This window comes from Girardinichthys multiradiatus, chromosome 24 (assembly GCF_021462225.1).
Source record: "Girardinichthys multiradiatus isolate DD_20200921_A chromosome 24, DD_fGirMul_XY1, whole genome shotgun sequence".
Lineage (NCBI taxonomy): Eukaryota > Metazoa > Chordata > Actinopteri > Cyprinodontiformes > Goodeidae > Girardinichthys > Girardinichthys multiradiatus.
In genome coordinates this window covers 3,323,455-3,343,715 of record NC_061816.1, presented here as the reverse complement: position 1 = coordinate 3,343,715, position 20,261 = coordinate 3,323,455, and the positions used below count along the sequence as shown (strand labels likewise).

At 42.4% G+C, this 20,261-nt stretch overlaps 2 protein-coding genes across 2 annotated transcripts in view; both read right to left on the bottom strand.

Moving 5' to 3' along the window:
- LOC124861420 (zinc finger protein 260-like) overlaps positions 1-20,261 on the bottom strand; it is a 680,754-nt gene that overhangs the window by 53,828 nt on the left and 606,665 nt on the right. The window lies entirely within an intron of this gene.
- LOC124861463 (zinc finger protein OZF-like) lies at positions 5,699-7,761 on the bottom strand. Its single transcript, XM_047355258.1, has one exon. It carries the CDS (start codon positions 7,480-7,482, stop codon positions 5,935-5,937), a length of 1,548 nt encoding a protein of 515 aa, XP_047211214.1. The 5' UTR covers positions 7,483-7,761; the 3' UTR covers positions 5,699-5,934.

Genomic DNA, 20,261 nt, shown 5'->3' with positions numbered 1-20,261 from the left:
TGCCACAGCGCAGATGTTTGGTGACATTTCTGGCAGGTGAGAAAACGGATCATATAATTAAAATATTAGTAGAAAAGCAGTGGTTAAATTAGGTTAGTATTATGAAGATACAATATAATTCACACGTCGAATGGCACAGAAGATAATAAACTAGAAAATGTGTATTTCCTGTGAAATGCAGTGTGAATGCTGTAAGCTGAACTCTTTAGCTGAAAGCTGGCAGAAACAAACTGAAGAAAACCAGCTGAAATGTATTGAATTTGCAGAAAACAGATATGCTAGAATCATTTATTGAAAGGTGGCAGAGAGAGGTTAAAGTTAACAACAGAATGTCAGGAGAAATATGATATGATATGAAACAGTAGCAAGGAAAATTGTCATCTGATCTGTTAAAATAGGAAGACTATCAGCGATAACACAGCTTAGCAAGGTGAGCTGACCTTGTTGTTGAAATACTTGTTGAAATCCAAGTACTGAGATAAACCTTTAAAGGTGGGAGATAGCTACCAGTAGAAGAGCTGGGAAAACAGACTGAAGTTAAATATAACCTAAGAAGCTAAAGTCAGTGCTAATATACTGTATGTTCAAATGTAACAAAATGGCATACATTTCTAAACAAGAAAGAACGAATAACAGATAAGCTGAAAAACGCAAAAACAAGCTAAAAACGAATAATAAGACAGAATGGAGGACAGAAATGCAGAGTAGAGAAACAGAAAGAGGAGACAGACTGACATGGAGTGAGATGGAGGAACTGTCTTTGGCAACCATTTTCTATCTTCTTGCTTCACCCCTGCAGTCCCACAGTGATGGTTAAGTGGCAGTTGAAAACTGTTGATTGGGCGATTTGAAAACGCCCCTCTTCACTGAGATTCAAAGTCCTCCCCTTTCTTATATTTTATAATGATCCCAATGAGTCAGAAGTGTTACATGCCTGCACTCGGGATATTTTAAAGGTGAAACCTACGACAATGACAACTTCTATTTTAAAAAAAAAGCAGAAAGATGGAGCTACTTTTGATGCATAAATAACTTCTGCAAAGTGAAAATTGTAAGAAAATAGCAATTGGTGCAAGAAAATTCAGTCAAGTTTCACAAACTTATCTTACTCAGAACACTGAATAAGATGGTGAAACTGGAGCTCATCTGTTAAGCCTGAATAACACATCTAAATGTGATGACGTATCTTTCTGATCAAAGAGGGATGTTCAAGTCAAATGTTTTTGAGATCAATTTAAGAATAGACTAGCACATGAATAGCACATAGTCGCACACGGTTTCACAAGACGACTAATTTCTGAAGGATAATAAAGTGTGCACTAGACATTCTGTTCTCAATAACTGGAGTAAAACAAAGGCTCTTCAACTTAATTTGACTTACTGTACAAGAACACAGGAGTTAGCAATGTCCATGTCTCTCTTTTCAGGATAATGTCTGAGAAGTACATGGTTTAGAATAAAATCTTTGCTGACAGGGCAATGTACAATGGCACTAAACATGCCTGCAGCAGAGAAAGGTGATTGCTTAAACTATCCATGCTAACTTGTTTCTGTCTCTTGCTTGAGAACCCAGAGTGAATAAAATTGATTATCACTGCTAAAAGGGGCAGTTCCTAGCTCTCTTGTCAGCAACCTCTCCACAGGTGCTGAGAGGTGAGTCAAATTGACCTATAGAACGACCCCTCGTTGAAACGGAGGCTGGACCTGGGTACTGAAATCTTTCAGAATGGAAAATGGTCTGACCATTTATTCAATTTCTTAAGAACTTTATGTATTTCATAGTTGTTATAGCACAACTGTAATCCAGAAGACTTTGATTGTTAAATTTTGTTTCATAGTTTCATTTCTGTTCTTAATTACTGTTGTTTTTGCAATTCCTATGTACTTGGGGCTGAAGTTGAGCACTAATGTGATGGTCATCATCACATTGGGCTGTGATAAAGGACGACACTGGGGAAATACAGAAAAGGTGATGTCAAAGATATCCACTTTTAAATATTTTACTGTTACAACCATGATCAGAACAACGCTCCTGATGTTTAATGTTTATTTAAAATGTATAGTGATGTTGCAACTAAGAGGAGACACTAGTAAGGGTCTAACTGCCATTTTTGTTGAACAATGTTTTCTCCTGTTTCTGTTCATTTAGGAAGGTAAGATAAATATATTTGCTTTCAGTTTATTTTATCAGGTAAGATTTCTTCATGAAAGGCAGGTGTGTTTTGTTTGTTATTCTTGGCCTGGGTTGAGCTACACGATCTCCTATTCATATTCTTTCATCTTTTACGTTTATATGAATTAGAAGGGATTATGTGGAACAGTTAATTTGACATGGAAGTGGACACAAACAGGAATCTGGACTCTGAAATCAGACTGTGGAGACATCAAGAATACAATCATACAGCAACAAAGGCTGTTTAATTAGAAATGCAGTACTTAAATGTCATGGCTTCTTAGCAAGATTCAGTATTCTCTGTCTTCTCAGGATGACACCAATCCAGAGACTGGCCGTACAAGTACCCTTTGTTGAGCATTGGACTCAGAGACCTATGGGGGACCCAGAAACAGGACAAATGCGATGGCAGAACAATAAAGTTGAAAACAACCAGTTCAAGAGACTATGAACTGTTATAGGAAGACCTAGGACAGAGACTGAATTACGCTGCTTTGCTGCTGAGAATTTAAATGATGTTTTTCTATTTCTTGTTATAACTTCAAGTTTGCATTTATTTAGTTTCAATGTTCTGAATTATTTTAAGCTGATTTTGCACCCTGATACAATGGCAATATCTATTTTGAAGATAATTCTGACCTGAGGAAAAAATGTGCAACATGATCAATGTTTTCTCTTACATACATTTTGATAATGGGAACAATGGATCAGGACCTGATTGGCATCAAAAGGTCCTTAAAATAAATGGTAATGATATCTACTAGATTCAATACAGAGAGTTCTTGTTCAGATTGGCTGAGAATGAGATTTCTCTGAGGCCTCCGGTCTTTCCCCCCCGCCTTTTAGGATGGGTGAGTTTTCAACTGGAAGGACCTAAGCTGACCTAGGGGTCCCCTCCGACAGCACATAGATTTTGGGTCAGGAAGACGGACATTTGTCCGTCTTGGGGATCAATGAGTTGTGTGGCTGGAGGAGGCTCTTTGGGGAAGCTGTAGAGTAGCTGGATTTGGTCTAATTAGTGAATAGGTTTAGTTTATTATAGTGTAACACAGTTAAAATAATGTGCGCACAGGAATAGGATCTTTATTAGTTGAACCTGAAATGTCAGACCTAAATAAGAGCAATCATCTAGGGTTGCTTAATTGTTGTAAATAATGTAATTATGATCCTTATGATAATTCATGTTTTCTTTCATTTTAATCACTCAAATACATCACATATAGTCACATATTGCCTTCAAGTAATGTATACATGATGAAGGTGTAATGATGAAGGTGTAATGTTTACACCTTCTTGCTGCGAGGCAACAGTGCTACCAACGGCGCCACCGTGCAGTCTGTTTTTTTACTAAATGTGAAAGTTAATTCTGTATAAATGCTCTGGACTGGAAACAGTCAGTCTGAACAGACCTGCAAGCCTGTCCAAAAATTTGTCCAGATAAGGTAAACTCTTGGCACGGTTCCTAACTGTTTGCTGACTGTGGTCACTATACTTCAAGGATTTCTTCTGAGCCTCTGTAGCATTGCCAAACCAACATTTATTTCAAAAGGTTAAAATACTCTCAATAAAACCAAAATAAACCATTAAAAATATTGAGTTATTGACTCTAAAGGACCTCGCTTTGTTTTAAAATGATATTCTCTGCTGAACCTTTAGTACCAATAAGGTCAGCCCTTGAGTCCCACTTTAGATGGCAGTCCAGAACCATGCTCTGGTACTTGTAGCATGAGACAGTCGCAATCTGATCTCCATCGATGATGGTTGGGGAGAATGACTGAAGCTTCCTGAAGCCGATAGTAACTTAGATTTTTTGCAGTCCAGAACTGGTCCATGCTCCTCTTTCCTTGTCGTTTAAAAAGGCGTACCAGGGCCGTGTCGTCAGCATATTTAATTAAATGCCTATTAGGTGCAGTGCTTCTGCAGGAGTTTGTGTCCAAGATGAACAACAATGAAGATAAAACACATCCCTGAGGAGAGCCCGTGCTGGTAATTGTTTTGTCAGAGAATGTTGAACCGACTCTGACCTGTTGGATTCTACAAGTCCTTCTCAAAATATTAGCATATTGTGATAAAGTTCATTATTTTCCATAATGTCATGATGAAAATTTACCATTCATATATTTTAGATTCATAGCACACTAACTGAAATATTTCAGGTCTTTTATTGTCTTAATACGGATGATTTTGGCATACAGCTCATGAAAACCCAAAATTCCTATCTCACAAAATTAGCATATTTCATCCGACCAATAAAAGAAAAGTGTTTTTAATACAAAAAACGTCAACCTTCAAATAATCATGTACAGTTATGCACTCAATACTTGGTCGGGAATCCTTTTGCAGAAATGACTGCTTCAATGCGGCGTGGCATGGAGGCAATCAGCCTGTGGCACTGCTGAGGTCTTATGGAGGCCCAGGATGCTTCGATAGCGGCCTTTAGCTCATCCAGAGTGTTGGGTCTTGAGTCTCTCAATGTTCTCTTCACAATATCCCACAGATTCTCTATGGGGTTCAGGTCAGGAGAGTTGGCAGGCCAATTGAGCACAGTGATACCATGGTCAGTAAACCATTTACCACTGGTTTTGGCACTGTGAGCAGGTGCCAGGTCGTGCTGAAAAATGAAATCTTCATCTCCATAAAGCTTTTCAGCAGATGGAAGCATGAAGTGCTCCAAAATCTCCTGATAGCTAGCTGCATTGACCCTGCGCTTGATAAAACACAGTGGACCAACACCAGCAGCTGACACGGCACCCCAGACCATCACTGACTGTGGGTACGTGACACTGGACTTCTGGCATTTTGGCATTTCCTTCTCCCTAGTCTTCCTCCAGACTCTGGCACCTTGATTTCCGAATGACATGCAGAATTTGCTTTCATCCGAAAAAAGTACTTTGGACCACTGAGCAACAGTCCAGTGCTGCTTCTCTGTAACCCAGGTCTGGGGAATGCGGCACCTGTAGCCCATTTCCTGCACACGCCTGTGCACGGTGGCTCTGGATGTTTCTACTCCAGACTCAGTCCACTGCTTCCGCGGGTCCCCCAAGGTCTGGAATTGGCCCTTCTCCACAATCTTCCTCAGGGTCCGGTCACCTCTTCTCGTTGTGCAGCGTTTTCTGCCACACTTTTTCCTTCCCACAGACTTCCCACTGAGGTGCCTTGATACAGCACTCTGGGAACAGCCTATTCGTTCAGAAATTTCTTTCTGTGTCTTACCCTCTTGCTTGAGGGTGTCAATAGTGGCCTTGTGGACAGCAGTCAGGTCGGCAGTCTTACCCATGATTGGGGTTTTGAGTGATGAACCAGGCTGGGAGTTTTAAAGGCCTCAGGAATCTTTGGCAGGTGTTTAGAGTTAACTCGTTGATTCAGATGATTAGGTTCATAACTCGTTTAGAGACCCTTTTAATGATATGCTAATTTTGTGAGATAGGAATTTTGGGTTTTCATGAGCTGTATGCCAAAATCATCCGTATTAAGACAATAAAAGACCTGAAATATTTTAGTTAGTGTGCAATGAATCTAAAATATATGAATGTTAAATTTTCATCATGACATTATGGAAAATAATGAACTTTATCACAATATGCTAATATTTTGAGAAGGACCTGTACTTGTTAAAAAATCCATAATCCATAGAACCAAGCTATGTGTGATTAAAAACTCTCATTAAAATCTGTTAAAACCCTTGGCTGAATGGTGGCCTGGCAATCATTTTGATTCTTGTTCAATTGTGATTTGAAGCTAAAAAAGGTATTGCAAACATCTTAACCAAAAGGTTTCTGTCCTGTATGGATTTTCATGTGTTTGTTTAAATTTAACTTCTGGGAAAACTGTTTTCCACATGTATCACAAGCAAAGCGTTTGTCTCCTGTGTGGATTCTCATGTGTGTGCCCAAATTTGACTTCTGTGAAAATCTTTTTCCACATGTATCACAAGTAAAGGGTTTATCCCCTGTGTGGATTCTCATGTGACTGTGTAAATATGACTTGGAGACTAATCTTTTTCCACATGCATCACAAGCAAACAGTTTGTCTTCTGTGTGGATTCTCATGTGTGTGCCCAAATTTGACTTCTGTGAAAATCTTTTTCCACATGCACCACAAGCAAAGGGTTTATCTCCTGTGTGGATTCTCATGTGACTGTTTAAATATGACTTGGAGACAAATCTTTTTCCACATGCATCACAAGCAAAGGGTTTGTCTTCTGTGTGAATTCTCATGTGTATGTTTAAATTTGACTTGGAGACTAATCTTTTTCCACATGTATCACAAGCAAAAGGTTTGTCTCCTGTGTGGATTCTCATGTGTTTGTTTAAATTTGACTTGGAGACTAATCTTTTTCCACATGTATCACAAGCAAAGGGTTTGTCTCCTGTGTGGATTCTCATGTGACCGTTTAAATATGACTTGGAGACAAATCTTTTTCCACATGTATCACAAGCAAAGGGTTTATCTCCTGTGTGGATTCTCATGTGTGTGCCTAAATTTGACTTCTGGGAAAATCTTTTTCCACATGCATTACAAGCAAAGGGTTTCCCCCTTGTGTGGATTTTTTTGTGTCTGTTAAGATATCGATTCCTGTTAAACCTTTTACCACACTCACCACAATTAAAATGTTTACTATCTGTTTGGATTTTTGTCAGTGAATCTATATTTTTCTTCTCTCTGAAACACGTCTCATTACCAGAACAATCTGAAGACGTTAATCTTGGATGACATGTCATGTGACTCTGAAGAGAGCGTCTGTTAGCAAATTTTCCTCCACACTCAGAGCAGCTCAAAGACTTGTTGACAATATTTCTGCCTGACCCTGGAGTCCTGCTCTCCTTCCAATCATCCTCACTGTCTTCAGTTTCAGAGTCTGACAAGCGTTTAAGCTCAGATTCATGATGCTTCATATCATCATCCTCTTCATCATCTTCACTATCTTCAGCCTCAGAATAGTTGGAAGAGCCTCCATCAGTATTTAGATCTGGGTTCCTGCTGGATTCTGCTGTCCCACAGTCCTCTACTTTAATTTCTGCTTTTATCTGGTCAGTTGAGATGCTGCTTGTCAGATTTCTGTCTTCTGTTTGGTGTTGATGAAGCTGAGAGAGCAGAGGTTTCTCTTCATCCTCTTCACTCTTCATATGAACAACAGTTACTGGAAACCTGGTATCATCAGTCTCCTCCTTCACATTCAGTTGTTCTCCATCCTGGCTGGCCCAGATTCTTTCACTTTCCTCCTTTATGTGATGGAGCTCCAGCTCCTGCTGGTCCATATCAGGACTCTGTTCTTCAGGAGCCTCTTCTTTAACATCTGCAGACATCATTAAAACACATTACATGCATTATGAACAACTTTAACTCGACTATGTTACAAAGATGATTAAAACTAGAGAAAAAAATCTTATGAATATGTTTATGTTAACTGTTTGCTTGTGATGCATGTGGAAAAAGATTAGTATCCAAGTCATATTTACACAGTCACATGAGAATCCACACAGGGGATAAACCCTTTACTTGTGATACATGTGGAAAAAATATAAACTACCAAGCAGAATTAAAGAATAATGAAGACTAATGGACTATGTACAATATAAACAAGTTGATTAAAGATGATTAGAAATCATGACCAAAAAGAGTGATGCAACATTACCATGCAATGTTTATGTTTGAGAACCAAGGATTATCTTGAAGAATCTGGAAGTGAAGTTAAGTTAGTTTTGGAACTAACTTAGAAAATAATCAGCAACATTTAGACAACCATTCACAATGCAAGATCAGGTAAAATATTATTTTAATAAAATAATGTTTTAAATAACGATCTGCTGAATAAAACCAACCTCCTGGATGACTAATTCTCAACGGTGTCTAATTAACTGCCTTTAGTTATTGAAATAATATTTGGAGAAATATTATTGAGTATTTTGGAAAAGAGCCAAATCTTTCTGGAGAAATGGGGCTTAATGGTGTTTACTTAGTTATCAACTCTAGCAAATGATGTTCAGGAACTATTATTCACTAGCTTGAAAACTAACAACCTTTCTGTTGACTAGCCTTAATGCTAGCACACGTGTTCTTACCGGCTGGCCGTTGGGCTAACAAAGAAGTTAGCTAAAGTGCTAAGCTAGAGATAGCTTAGCGCCAGAATCAACACATACCTTTAAAATACCAGGGTTAAAATGCATAAGCGCTGACGGCGCATTATGAGCAATGTTCTGGTTAAAACCACCCTTTAAATAAAGTTTATCTTAACCCATGGCTGTGTGGTCTTAGTTCCGAAGAATGGGACGAAATCCAGTCTTTGGGGCTAACAATCCGTCCTCAGCCATGTGAAAAGAGTCACTGGGTTCCTGTAGCAAGGCAGAGTTCAACAGTTCATTTTGGTTCAGAGGTTAGTGTTTGGACAGGAGTGAGGCAGGCTTGGGGAAAGACTAACACTAATAAAATGTTTTAAAGAAAAAACAAAAATAAAAGTCATGTCATACCATACCATACACACCATAATAATACTGCTTTTAAACCTTTCTGAAGTTCAAACCATAAGAAAGAAAAAGATTAAAACAGAGTATAGGGTGTTGGAAATTATTTACCATCTTCATACCTTGTTTGATAGATTTTACAGGCTTCCCATGTCTTTTAGGAACGCCGTTACCTCAGTTATAACACGCCTGCAGATCATCTCAAACTCCTCCTCTGTGATGACATCTTTGGAGTGGCTCCACTGTTTACCACCAACCTTACAGTTCGATGTTGCACTGTGAAAAGGTGTTTGTCTTTTAACTGGTGGCTTGTCTTTTGGCTGACGCCAGTTACCACCCCCCTGGTTCGGTTGCATCACTTGGGGACTTACTTTGCGCCTCTTCTTAGGCCTGTTCTGAGTTTGAATGTTTAACACTCTAACTTTGCCTTTTCCTGCTCTGTCTGAACTGACACGTGTTTCCCACACAAGCTGAGCATATCTACGAGTCTCCTGCATGGAGAGATTCTCTGTTATGCAATGCATGGTCACGTCATACTGCACGCTAAGAAACAACGACTGTGAAGAAACAACAACTTAAAAGTGTGGTCTTCTTCAAGACCTGGAGCATAACATCCCTGAAAATAAGCTGTCTTCAAACGGTGGAAATATTCTCTGGGAGGTTCGAACTGTTTTTGCAAAACTGTCAAAGCATTAATAGTGGCAGCGGCTTCATCTCTGTAAACACAGTACTCTTCTCTAAGAGCCTGGCAGAGAGCTGGATAGCTGTCACTAATTTCTGGAGGAAGAGTTTTTATGAACACATGAACACTCTTAGCTGTTGTTTTCCAAATAAGCCTCAGCTTCTCACGATCAGAAGGAAAACGCAAGTCAAGAAGACAATGTTCAACCTCAAACAGGTAAGCATCAATATTTGACTCCTGGCTACCTGGATCAAAAACTTCTATGTCCTTAGCAAGGGATTCAAGCTGTTTGAAACGGACACCATGCTCCCAAGGTGGACCACGTCCATCTGAGAACTCACCTTGGTTAAGTTCATGAAATGGTGGAAGATCATGACAAAACCTCTGGGGAAGGAAACAAGTTTTCTCATGATTTAAATAAGAGCTTTGTAATGAATGGACTCGTGCAAGTGGTGCTGGGTCAGGTTGGATTGAGTCACCTGAGAACCATGTGCTTCTCTCCTGGTCCCTAGGGGTCGACACAGAGTCAGAAAGGAGAGGGGTGCCGATCAGGCTGGAAGGGTGCTTTTCCCACCGAATTGGGCCACTTGTGCACGCTGAGTCCGGCACTTGGTCATCTTGGTGGTTGTTCACTGCAATGGAATTTGGCAGGAAACCACTGGAGACCATTTGACTTCCAACACTTCTGTTAAGGTCTGTGGAAGTAAGTTGGACACTTTGGCTAAATTTAGGAGGGGAAGACTGACCTAGGTGCTGGATACCTGATGTCTGAGTCTGCCCCCTGCTGTGGCTGCTGCAGCTGCTGTGAGTGAAAATGCAAATTGGGTACCTGAGAGGTGGGGGTCTGTCCCCCCTTTAGGGATGAAGCTTTCTTGAGCTCATCTGCCTTCAGGTCCACTAACTTTGCTTCAGCTTTCTCCATCCTCTCCTCAACTTTTGAGAGCTCAAACTTCACAGCATTCTCTCTTTGAAGGGCCATCTGGTGGTCAGTCTGTAACTGAGAATATCTTTTAGCTTCCAGTTGTGATTTTTGCTGATACAACAAGGTAAGCTGACAAAGAACATCTGAAATCAGAATCTCTCTAGTTGGATTTCCAATTAGGTCAAGTAATTCTTGAATCTGTTTATCACATGCAGCAAGGTCAAACTGATTTAAAGCATCCCGCTCATCTGGAGACAAACGGATGAGATCAGCAACCACCACCTTCTGCATCTCCACGTCTGCTGAATTCATAATGGAGTGTGATTCCATCATTCTGGCAGACACTACAAAACAACAACAAAGTTATGAGAATGTTGCTAAAAGCAACATCTACCAAATGTATGTCCAGATATATATGTATGTCTGACTATACATATATTGGAAACATTTGATTGTAAAATCGGTGCACCAGTTGATCATTCAACCTGTGACTTATGACAATACTATGCTCTCAGTGTTATAATGCTACTCCTTTCTCTAAGGATATTTGTGATTTTAGAATTAATTTTTCACCTTTCTTTGGGAGAACTAGTGATCAGACACTACTCTTAACCTTTAAGGGAATTTTGTTTAAAATGCAAAGGGAAAAGAAAATTGCTACACCTCCTAAGTGTAATAATTGCAATTTGACTTTTGATTCACCCCCCTTTATGACAGGGTGATTAATTTAAATATGGGATTTAATCTGGCAAAAATCCTGTTCTTTCAAACCATAAAACAAACTATAAAGCTCCTGAATGGATACATGCATCAAAATTAGGTCAGATATTGAAATTAACAGCAAAGTTAATTCAGTTTCAAATTGTGGTCTTACACAAACACAGCCTCTGGATCCAGATGTGCAGCAACTGTCTGGACAGTGAGGTTAACTGAAGTTAAACCAAGTCTCAAGTTATTGCTTACACAGAAGAAACCAGACTGAGTCAGAACATCTAAAATTTTGCTTATGTAGCAGAGTTCATTGTTACTAGCACGGAGACATTGGAGTTATTAATTTTGACGAAAGTCTAAATTTGTGAAGTCCTGGAGTTCGTTCGTTCGTCGTCTTCCACTTATCCAGGACCGGGTCGCGGGGGCAGCAGACTCAGCAGAGACGCCCAGACGTCCCTCTCTCCAGACACCTCCTCCAGCTCCTCCAGGGGGAGCCCAAGGCATTCCCAGGCCAGCCGAGAGACATAGTCCCTCCAGCGTGTCCTGGGCCGTCCCCTGGGCCTCCTCCCAGTGGGACGTGCCTGGAACACCTCCCGAGGAAGGCGTCCAGGAGGCATCCGGTATAGATGCCCGAGCCACCTCAACTGGCTCCTCTCGATGTGGAGGAGCAGCGGCTCTACTCCGAGCTCCTCCCGGATGGCCGAGCTCCTCACCCTATCTCTAAGGGAGTGCCCGGCCACCCTACGGAGGAAGCTCATTTCAGACGCTTGTATCCGTGATCTCGTTCTTTCGGTCATGACCCAAAGTTCATGGCCATAGGTGAGGGTAGGAACGTAGACCGACCATTAAATTGAGAGCTTTGCTTTTCGACTCAGCTCTCTCTTCACCACAATGGACCGGCACAGCGCCCCCATTACTGTGGCAGCCGCACCGATCAGTCTGTCGATCTCCCGCTCCATTCTTCCCTCACTCGTGAACAAGACCCCGGGACACTTAAACTCCTCCACTTGAGGCAGGAACTCCCCTCCAACCTGAAGAGGACAAGCCACCCCTTTTCCGGTCGAGTACCATGGCCTCGGACTTGGAGGAGCTGATCCTCATCCCAGCCGCTTCACACTCGGCTACGAACCGCCACAGCGCATGCTGTAGGTCTTGGCTAGAGGGGGCCAGCAGGACCACGTCATCCGCAAAAAGAAGAGACGAAATCCACTGGTCCCCAAACCAGACCCCCTCTGGCCCTTGGCTGCGTCTAGAAATCCTGTCCATAAAAGTTATGAACAGGACCGGCGACAAAGGGCAGCCCTGCCGGAGTCCAACATGCACTGGGAACAGGTCCGACTTAGTGCCGGCAATGCGGACCAAACTCCTGCTCCGCTCGTACAGGGACCGGATGGCCCCTAATAAAGGGCCCCCGATTCCATACTCCTGGAGCACCCCCCACAGGGCATCACGAGGGACACAGTCGAATGCCTTCTCCAGGTCCACAAAACACATGTGGACCGGTTGGGCAAACTCCCATGAACCCTCGAGCACCCTGTAGAGGGTATAGAGCTGGTCCAGTGTTCCACGGCTGGGACGAAAACCACACTGTTCCTCCTGAAGCCGAGGTTCGACTATCGGTCGGATTCTCCTCTCCAATACCCTGGCGTAGGCCTTACCAGGGAGGCTGAGGAGTGTGATCCCCCTGTAGTTGGAACACACCCTCCGGTCCCCCTTCTTATAAAGGGGGACCACCACCCCAGTCTGCCAGTCCAGAGGCACTGTCCCCGACCGCCACGCAATGTTGAAGAGGTGTGTCAACCATGACAGCCCTACAACATCCAGACACTTGAGGTACTCAGGGCGGATCTCATCCACCCCCGAAGCCTTGCCACCGCGGAGCTTTTTAACCACCTCGGTGACTTCAGCCTGGGTGATGAAAGAGTCCAACCCCGAGTCCCCAGCCTCTGTTTCCACCACGGAATACGTGATGGCAGGATTGAGGAGATCCTCGAAGTACTCCTTCCACGGCCCGATAATGTCCTCAGTCGAGGTCAGCAGTCTCCCTCCCCCACTATAAACAGTGTTGGCAAAGCACTGCTTCCCCCTCCTGAGGCGCCGGACGGTTTGCCAGAATCGCTTCGAGGCCAACCGGTAGTCCTTCTCCATGGCCTCACCGAACTCTTCCCAGGCCCGAGTTTTTGCCTCTGCCACAGCCCGGGCCGCAGCACGCTTGGCCTCACGGTACCCATCAGCCGCCTCAGGAGTCCCACAAGCCAACCACAGCCGATAGGACTCCTTCTTCAGCTTAACAGCATCCCTTACTGCCGGTGTCCACCACCGGGTTCTGGGATTGCCGCCACGACAGGCACCGCAGACCTTGCGGCCGCAGCTATGGGCAGCAGCATCGACAATAGATGCAGAGAACATGGTCCACTCGGACTCTATGTCTCCAACATCCCCCGGGATCTGGTCGGAGCTCTCCCGGAGGTGGGAGTTGAATACATCCCTGGCCGAGGGCTCCGCCAGGCGTTCCCAGCAGACCCTCACTATGCGCTTGGGCCTGCCAAGTCTGTCTGGCTTTCTCCTCCTTCAGCGGATCCAACTCACCACCAGGTGATGATCAGTGGACAGCTCAGCCCCTCTCTTCACCCGAGTGTCCAAAACATGCGGCCGAAGGTCTGATGATACGACAACAAAGTCGATCATCGACCTCCTGCCTAGGGTGTCCTGGTGCCAAGTGCACTGATGGACACCCTTATGTTTGAACATGGTGTTCGTTATGGACAATCCGTGACTAGCACAGAAGTCCAATAACAAAACACCACTCGGATTCAGATCGGGGAGGCCATTCCTCCCAATCACGCCTCTCCAGGTGTCACTGTCGTTCCCCACGTGGGCGTTGAAGTCCCCCAGCAGAATAATGGAGTCCCCGGGAGGGGCACTATCCAGCACCCCCGACAGGGACGCCAAGAAGGCAGGGTACTCTGCACTACCACTCGGCCCGTAGGCTGAAATGATAGTCAGAGACCTCTCCCCAACCCGAAGGCGCAGGGATACAACCCTCTCATCCACTGGGGTAAACCCCAACACGAGACGGCTGAGCTGGGGGGCAACAAGCAAACCCACACCAGCCCGCCGCCTCTCCCTGTGGGCCACTCCAGAGTAGAAGAGAGTCCAACCCCTCTCAAGGAGATGGGTTCCAGAGCCCACGCTGTGCGTGGAGGCGAGCCCGACTATTTCTAGTCGATATCTCTCGACCTCCCGCACAAGCTCAGGCTCCTTCCCCCCCCAGCGAGGTGACATTCCACTTCCCTAGAGCCAGCCTAAGCATCCGGGGATCGGGCCGCTGAGGTCTCCACCTTCGTCCGCCACCCAATCCTCTTTGCACCGGTCCCTCACGGTTCCCCCTGCAGGTGGTGGGCCCACTGGGGGATGGCCTTGCGTCTCTCGTTCGGGCTTGGCCCGGCCGGGTCCCGCGAGGAGCAACCCGGCCACCAGGCGCTCTCCGACGAGTCCCGACCCCAGGCCTGGCTCCAGGGTGGGACCCCGGCTCCGCCGTACCGGGCGACGTCACGTGCCTCGATATTTTGTTCTTCATGAGGGGTTCTTGAACCATTCTTTGTCTGACCCATCACCTAGAGCCTGTTTGCCATGGGAGACCCTACCAGGGGCATTTAGGCCCCAGACAACATAGCCTCTAGGATCATTTGAGCACTCAAACCCCTCCACCACGTTAAGGTGACGGTTCAAGGAGGGGAACTCCTGGAGTGTCACGAGTTATAATGTTCTCTTAAATATAATCAGTGACATCTGATGTTAGAACTCTGATGTTTTGAGTCCTATTGTGACCAGTGACAGCTGGTTTTAAGCTAATCACTTGGTCCCTCAATAATGTGCAGTTGTGGTTTTATTCATTCACATTTATGTACAGGGCAAGCTGTTCATAATAATGCCCACCCAGGGACGCCACTATGTTGTAAATATGAATCTGAAAATATTATTTAATATTAATATTTTAATATTAATATTTTACCAAATAATATTCCGGTCTGTTAAGGATTGTCCTGTGAATATCAGCCCCATTAAGGCGATGGTATTAGGACAGAATAGAAAGGTGTGAGACGAGCTCTGGCATTATTGATCAGCATAAACTCTGCACACATATGGAATGAATTCACACAATTTCTTAAAATACAAGAATTTATTAACAAAAATAAGTCAACTCAAAGTCAAACATATTTCAATCAACAAACTCTTTACTATGCTAAAACAATCCAACTAAACTACCAAGCAGAATTAAAGAATAATGAAGACTAATGGACTATGTACAATATAAACAAGTTGATTAAAGATGATTAGAAATCATGACCAAAAAGAGTGATGCAACATTACCATGCAATGTTTATGAGCACTTGGGGACACTTTCAAAGTTTTCCCAATTGTTCAGACTGACTGACCTTCATTTCTTAAAGTAATGATGGCCACTCATTTTTCTTTACTTAGCTGCTTTTTTCTTGCCATAATACAAATTCTAACAGTCTATTCAGTAGGACTATCAGCTGTGTACTGTATCCACCTCCTGCACAACACAACTGATAGTCCCAACCCCATTTATAAGGCTTGAAATCCCACTTATTAAACCTGACAGGGCACACCTGTGAAGTGAAAACCATTTCAGGTGACTACCTCTTGAAGCTCATCAACAGAATGCCAAGAGTGTGCGGAGCAGTAATCAAAGCAAAAGGTGGCTACTTTGAAGAACCTAGAATATAAGACATATTTTCAGTTATTTCACACTTTTTTTTCAGTATATAATTCCACATGTGTTAATTCATAGTTTTGATGCCTTCAGTGTGAAGCTACAATATTCATAGTCAGGAAAATAAAGAAAACTCTTTGAATGAGAAGGTGTGTCCAAACTTTTGGTCTGTACTGTATGTGTTGATTATGACTGTTTAGTTATTGTGGGAGACTTCAACATTCACATGGACAATCCTGAAGACAGAAGTGCAATAGATCTATGTGACACCCTTAGACATTTTGGTTTGACTCAACATGTTAAACAGCAAATGCACATACAGGGACATATTTTGAACTTGATCATCACTAAGGATCTAAACATTTCCAAGGTGTCTGTAACTGATGTTGCCCTATCTGACCACTTTTCTGTTATTTTTGGAAGAATCGTCTCCAATGGCTCAGTTTGCCAAAGAGAAATGATAAGAAAACGCATCTTTAAGGACAGTGCTGCTGAAACCTTTAACCATATTTACTCTTCTACCTCCACTTTGCCCTGTAAGACTGTAGATGAGCTGGTAGATAACTTTCATTCTAAAATCTCAGACATCATTGATTCAGTTGCTCTAATTAAAGTTAAAGTCGTTTCTGGGAAGAAAATGTCTCTGTGGAAAAGTGCTCCACCAGTCAGAAGTGAAAAAAAAAGGAGTGTCGAAAAGCTGAATGTAGGTGGCAAAAGACTGGACTCCAGATTCACTATATTATCTATAAAGAGCTACAGCTATAACCTACAACTGAAAAATGCAAGGGAATCTTTCTTTTCTGAGATCATCAGCAAAAACATTAACAATGCTCGTGCATTATTTGCCACGGTCGACAGGTTAACAAACCCTCCTGTAACTGTAGCATCTGAACTTCACTCTACCAGGGCCAGCAATGAATTTGTTAAATTCTTTACTGAAAAAACCCAAAAGATCAGAGGGGCAGTCAGCACATCCACATCAACTCCAGTACCAATGTTGTCTCCAAGTAGAACTGATTTTGACAAAATTTCCCAATTTCACCAAATAAACTACAAACACTTAGAAGAAATCATACACCAACTAAGCTCTTCTTCCTGATGTCTCGATGTTTTACCCACAGCTTTCCTTAAGAAAGCTTTGACCGTAATAACATCTGATTTAACTCAAATAATAAACACGTCCCTTTTGTCAGGTGTTTTCCCCCAGGCCATAAAATCAGCAATTATCAAACCTCTATTGAAAAAGAGCAACTTGGACAAGCTGCTACTACAGAACTACAGGCCTATATCAAACCTCCCCTTCATCAGTAAGATTATTGAAAAAGCTGTGTTTCAGCAGTTAAACAACTTCCTAACAATGACCAACCGCTTCAATGTCTTCCAGTCAGGCTTCCTGCTCCCCACAGTACAGCGACTGCTCTTGTCAAGGTGTTCAATGACATCCGTATAAATGCAGACTGTGGAAGAACCACAGTGCTGGTATTATTGGACCTTAGTGCAGCATTTGTCACTGTTGATCACTCCATTTTATTAGAGCGCCTGGAAAATTGGGTCGGCCTTTCTGGTACAGCACTCAACTGGTTTAAATCCAACTTGAAGGACAGGGACATTTTTGTGTCAGTAGGTAACTTTATATCAGAGAGCACAAAAATCACATGTGGCGTTCCCCAAGGGTCCATCTTAGGTCCCCTCCTATTCAATATCTACATGCTCCCCCTAACTCAGATTTTAAGAAACAACAACGTAAGTTATCATAACTATGCAGACGACACACAGCTATATGTTACAATGTCACCAGGTGACCATGAACCCATTCAAGCACTGGGTAAATGCTTAGAAGAAATCAATGCATGGATGGGCCTAAATTTTCTTCAGCTAAATCAAAACAAAACTGAAGTAATAATCTTTGGACCAAAGGAAGAGCGTTTAAAAGTTAACACACAGCTTCAGTTAATACAGCTAGAAACCACCAGTCAGGCTCAAAACCTGGGTGTAGTGATGGACTCAGACCTGAACCTTCAGAGGCACATAAAGACAGTAACAATGTCGGCCTTCTATCACCTAAAGAACATCTTCAGGATTAAAGGTCTAATGTCTCAGCAAGACTTTGAAAAACTAATTCATGCTTTCATCTTTAGTAGAATTGATTACTGCAACGGTGTCTTCACAGGTCTGCCTAAAAAGTCGATCAGACAGCTGCAGTTGATCCAGAACGCTGCTGCCCGCGTCCTCGCTAGAATTAAGAAAGTGGAGCACATCAGTCCGGTTCAAAAGTCCCTACACTGGCTCCCTGTAGCTCAGAGAATAGACTTTAAAATACTTCTGTTAGTCTATAAATCACTGAAAGGCTTAGCACCAAAATACATTACAGACTTGTTGTCAGTGTATCAACCACCCAGACCTCTCAGGTCTTCTGGCTCAAATCTACTCTGCATACCCAGAACCAAACATGGAGAAGCAGCTTTTAGTTGAGTGGCATTTGAATATGTTATCTAAACATTATTAGTTAGGTTTTCAGTCCAATTTTCCTTTTGTTTTCTTTTCCATCATTCTATTCTCTTTATTTTTTTAAATTACCTCTGTTGTTTGATTGTCTGTATCATTGTAATTTTTTTCCTTATGTACAGCGCCTTGAGTGCCTTGTTGCTGAAAAGCGTTATAAACTTGACTTGTGTGTTGTTGTGTGGTGGTAAACTTTGGAACCGATTGGGATCTCAGTTCAAGCAATGTCCAAATGTTCATCAATTTAAATCAAGATATAAAGAAACAGTTTGGTCACAAGACATGGTTATTGGCAGGGGGGTCTGACTGGACCTGTAATGTATATTGTGGTTATAATAACTATATATTGAATATGTTGATTCTTTTCTTTATGTATATTGTTACTGATGTAATATGCTATGCTGATAGCATGACAGTGAAGATTTAGTTATTAAGCGGTAAATGGCAGCAATCATGTCATTTCTTAAAGAATGTGAACAGGGGGTGGGATTAAATACATTTTTCTTAGTATTATTAGTATTGCTACTACTATTGCTATCATTTTTGGATTCTGTAGTACACCATACATATTTTTGTATTATATGCGTTTTTGTACTGGCTTGGAATCAGTGGCGGATGCTGGTCTTTCAAGGAGGGGAAGATCAATTTCAAGATCGCTGAATTGCTGATTTTGCTGTCAATCAAAAAGGAATTCAGCCTCAGACAGATCATCCAATCATCATGCAGAAGCTGAGCGTCCGGGCCAGCCGAGGCCAGCTCACTGCCCCATAGACCCCCAGAGACGCTGAGCGTCCGATGGTGCGGGACAAAGCCTAGCATTTTTGCTTCGCTATTGAACTCACTGTTTACAGCACTGTGAAGCTGTGGGAATGAGTGAGAGGAAAGCCGCGTCGTTACCAGCGATAAGAAGCTGATTCTGAACAAACGTTGAGCACATTGTAGCGCATATTTAGTCAATGACATGTACACACAACAGTATATATTTGATCACTTATTTTTTGATATTTTAGGGGAAGCTGAGCTTCCCTTGCAGTTTTAGAGCAATCGCCACTGCTCGGAAAAAACCTTTAAATAAAAAAATAAAAGTAGACATTGTTAATTTGAATATAGCACAGACAACAGAAATAAACACATTGTGCCATTTAATATACTGATAAGAAAAAGGCGGCATAATTGAGCATAAATCAACCACTAAATTGCAGCAACTTGTTCCCTAAACAGTTAGTATGTGTAAAATAAGCATCAAGCAACATTAGTGGACAGTTTTTGATGGAAATGCATCAGAACCCATCAGATCTATTCTATTTTATGATTAGTTGTAGCTTTAATTATTAAGTAACACTTTTATATCAATGATGGTTATTATTAGCACTACTTAGGACATGGAAGAAATAGACCCCTACAAATTATCTTTACAAAATGAGGAAGGGTGTTAGAAGATACGTTGAATGTATTATCTCCATTCAGATTGCAGAGAGACATCATCACCCAGGAGATAGCGGTAAAGTAATACCAAATATGAAAGGATGTGTTTTCACAGTCCAGACTGCTAATGTGGATGTTTTTAATTTTTATTTTACTCAGCCAGAATTAATTAATTTTTAGGTTACTAGATGAATGACTCTGTCGTGACATAACATTGTTATTTTAACATATGTGCTTTAACTTTATTCATTTATTGATCAACTATATTTTACTTATCATAAAAGTAGCATTAAACATCTTCCTCAAATATTGAAACTGAAACAACATGAGATGTTTGTCCAAAACTCCTGCAGCTGTAATCATTCCCAACAAACAGATCTTTGTGCTTCCAGCGGCTCCCATACCGCTCCTCTACCGTAATACACCATGGATGGACGCATCTGATTTCTACCGTCAGCGATCGTCGGCTCACTTCACCGCAGTTAGATGATCCTCTGTCGTTTCAAACTCTAATATTTCTGAGCTGGGCTCCAGAAGCTCCTGCTGATGTTTCACTATCCTAACAACGAGTTCTAATTCAGAGGAATAATCCACCAGCAGACTGAAAACGGCTCCTAAACTTTAACTACCATCCACACAGTTGG

Coding starts and splice junctions, on each gene's coding strand:
- LOC124861463 (XM_047355258.1), bottom strand. CDS start 7,482: ATGATGTCTGCAGATGTTAAAGAAGAGGCTCCTGAAGAACAGAGTCCT.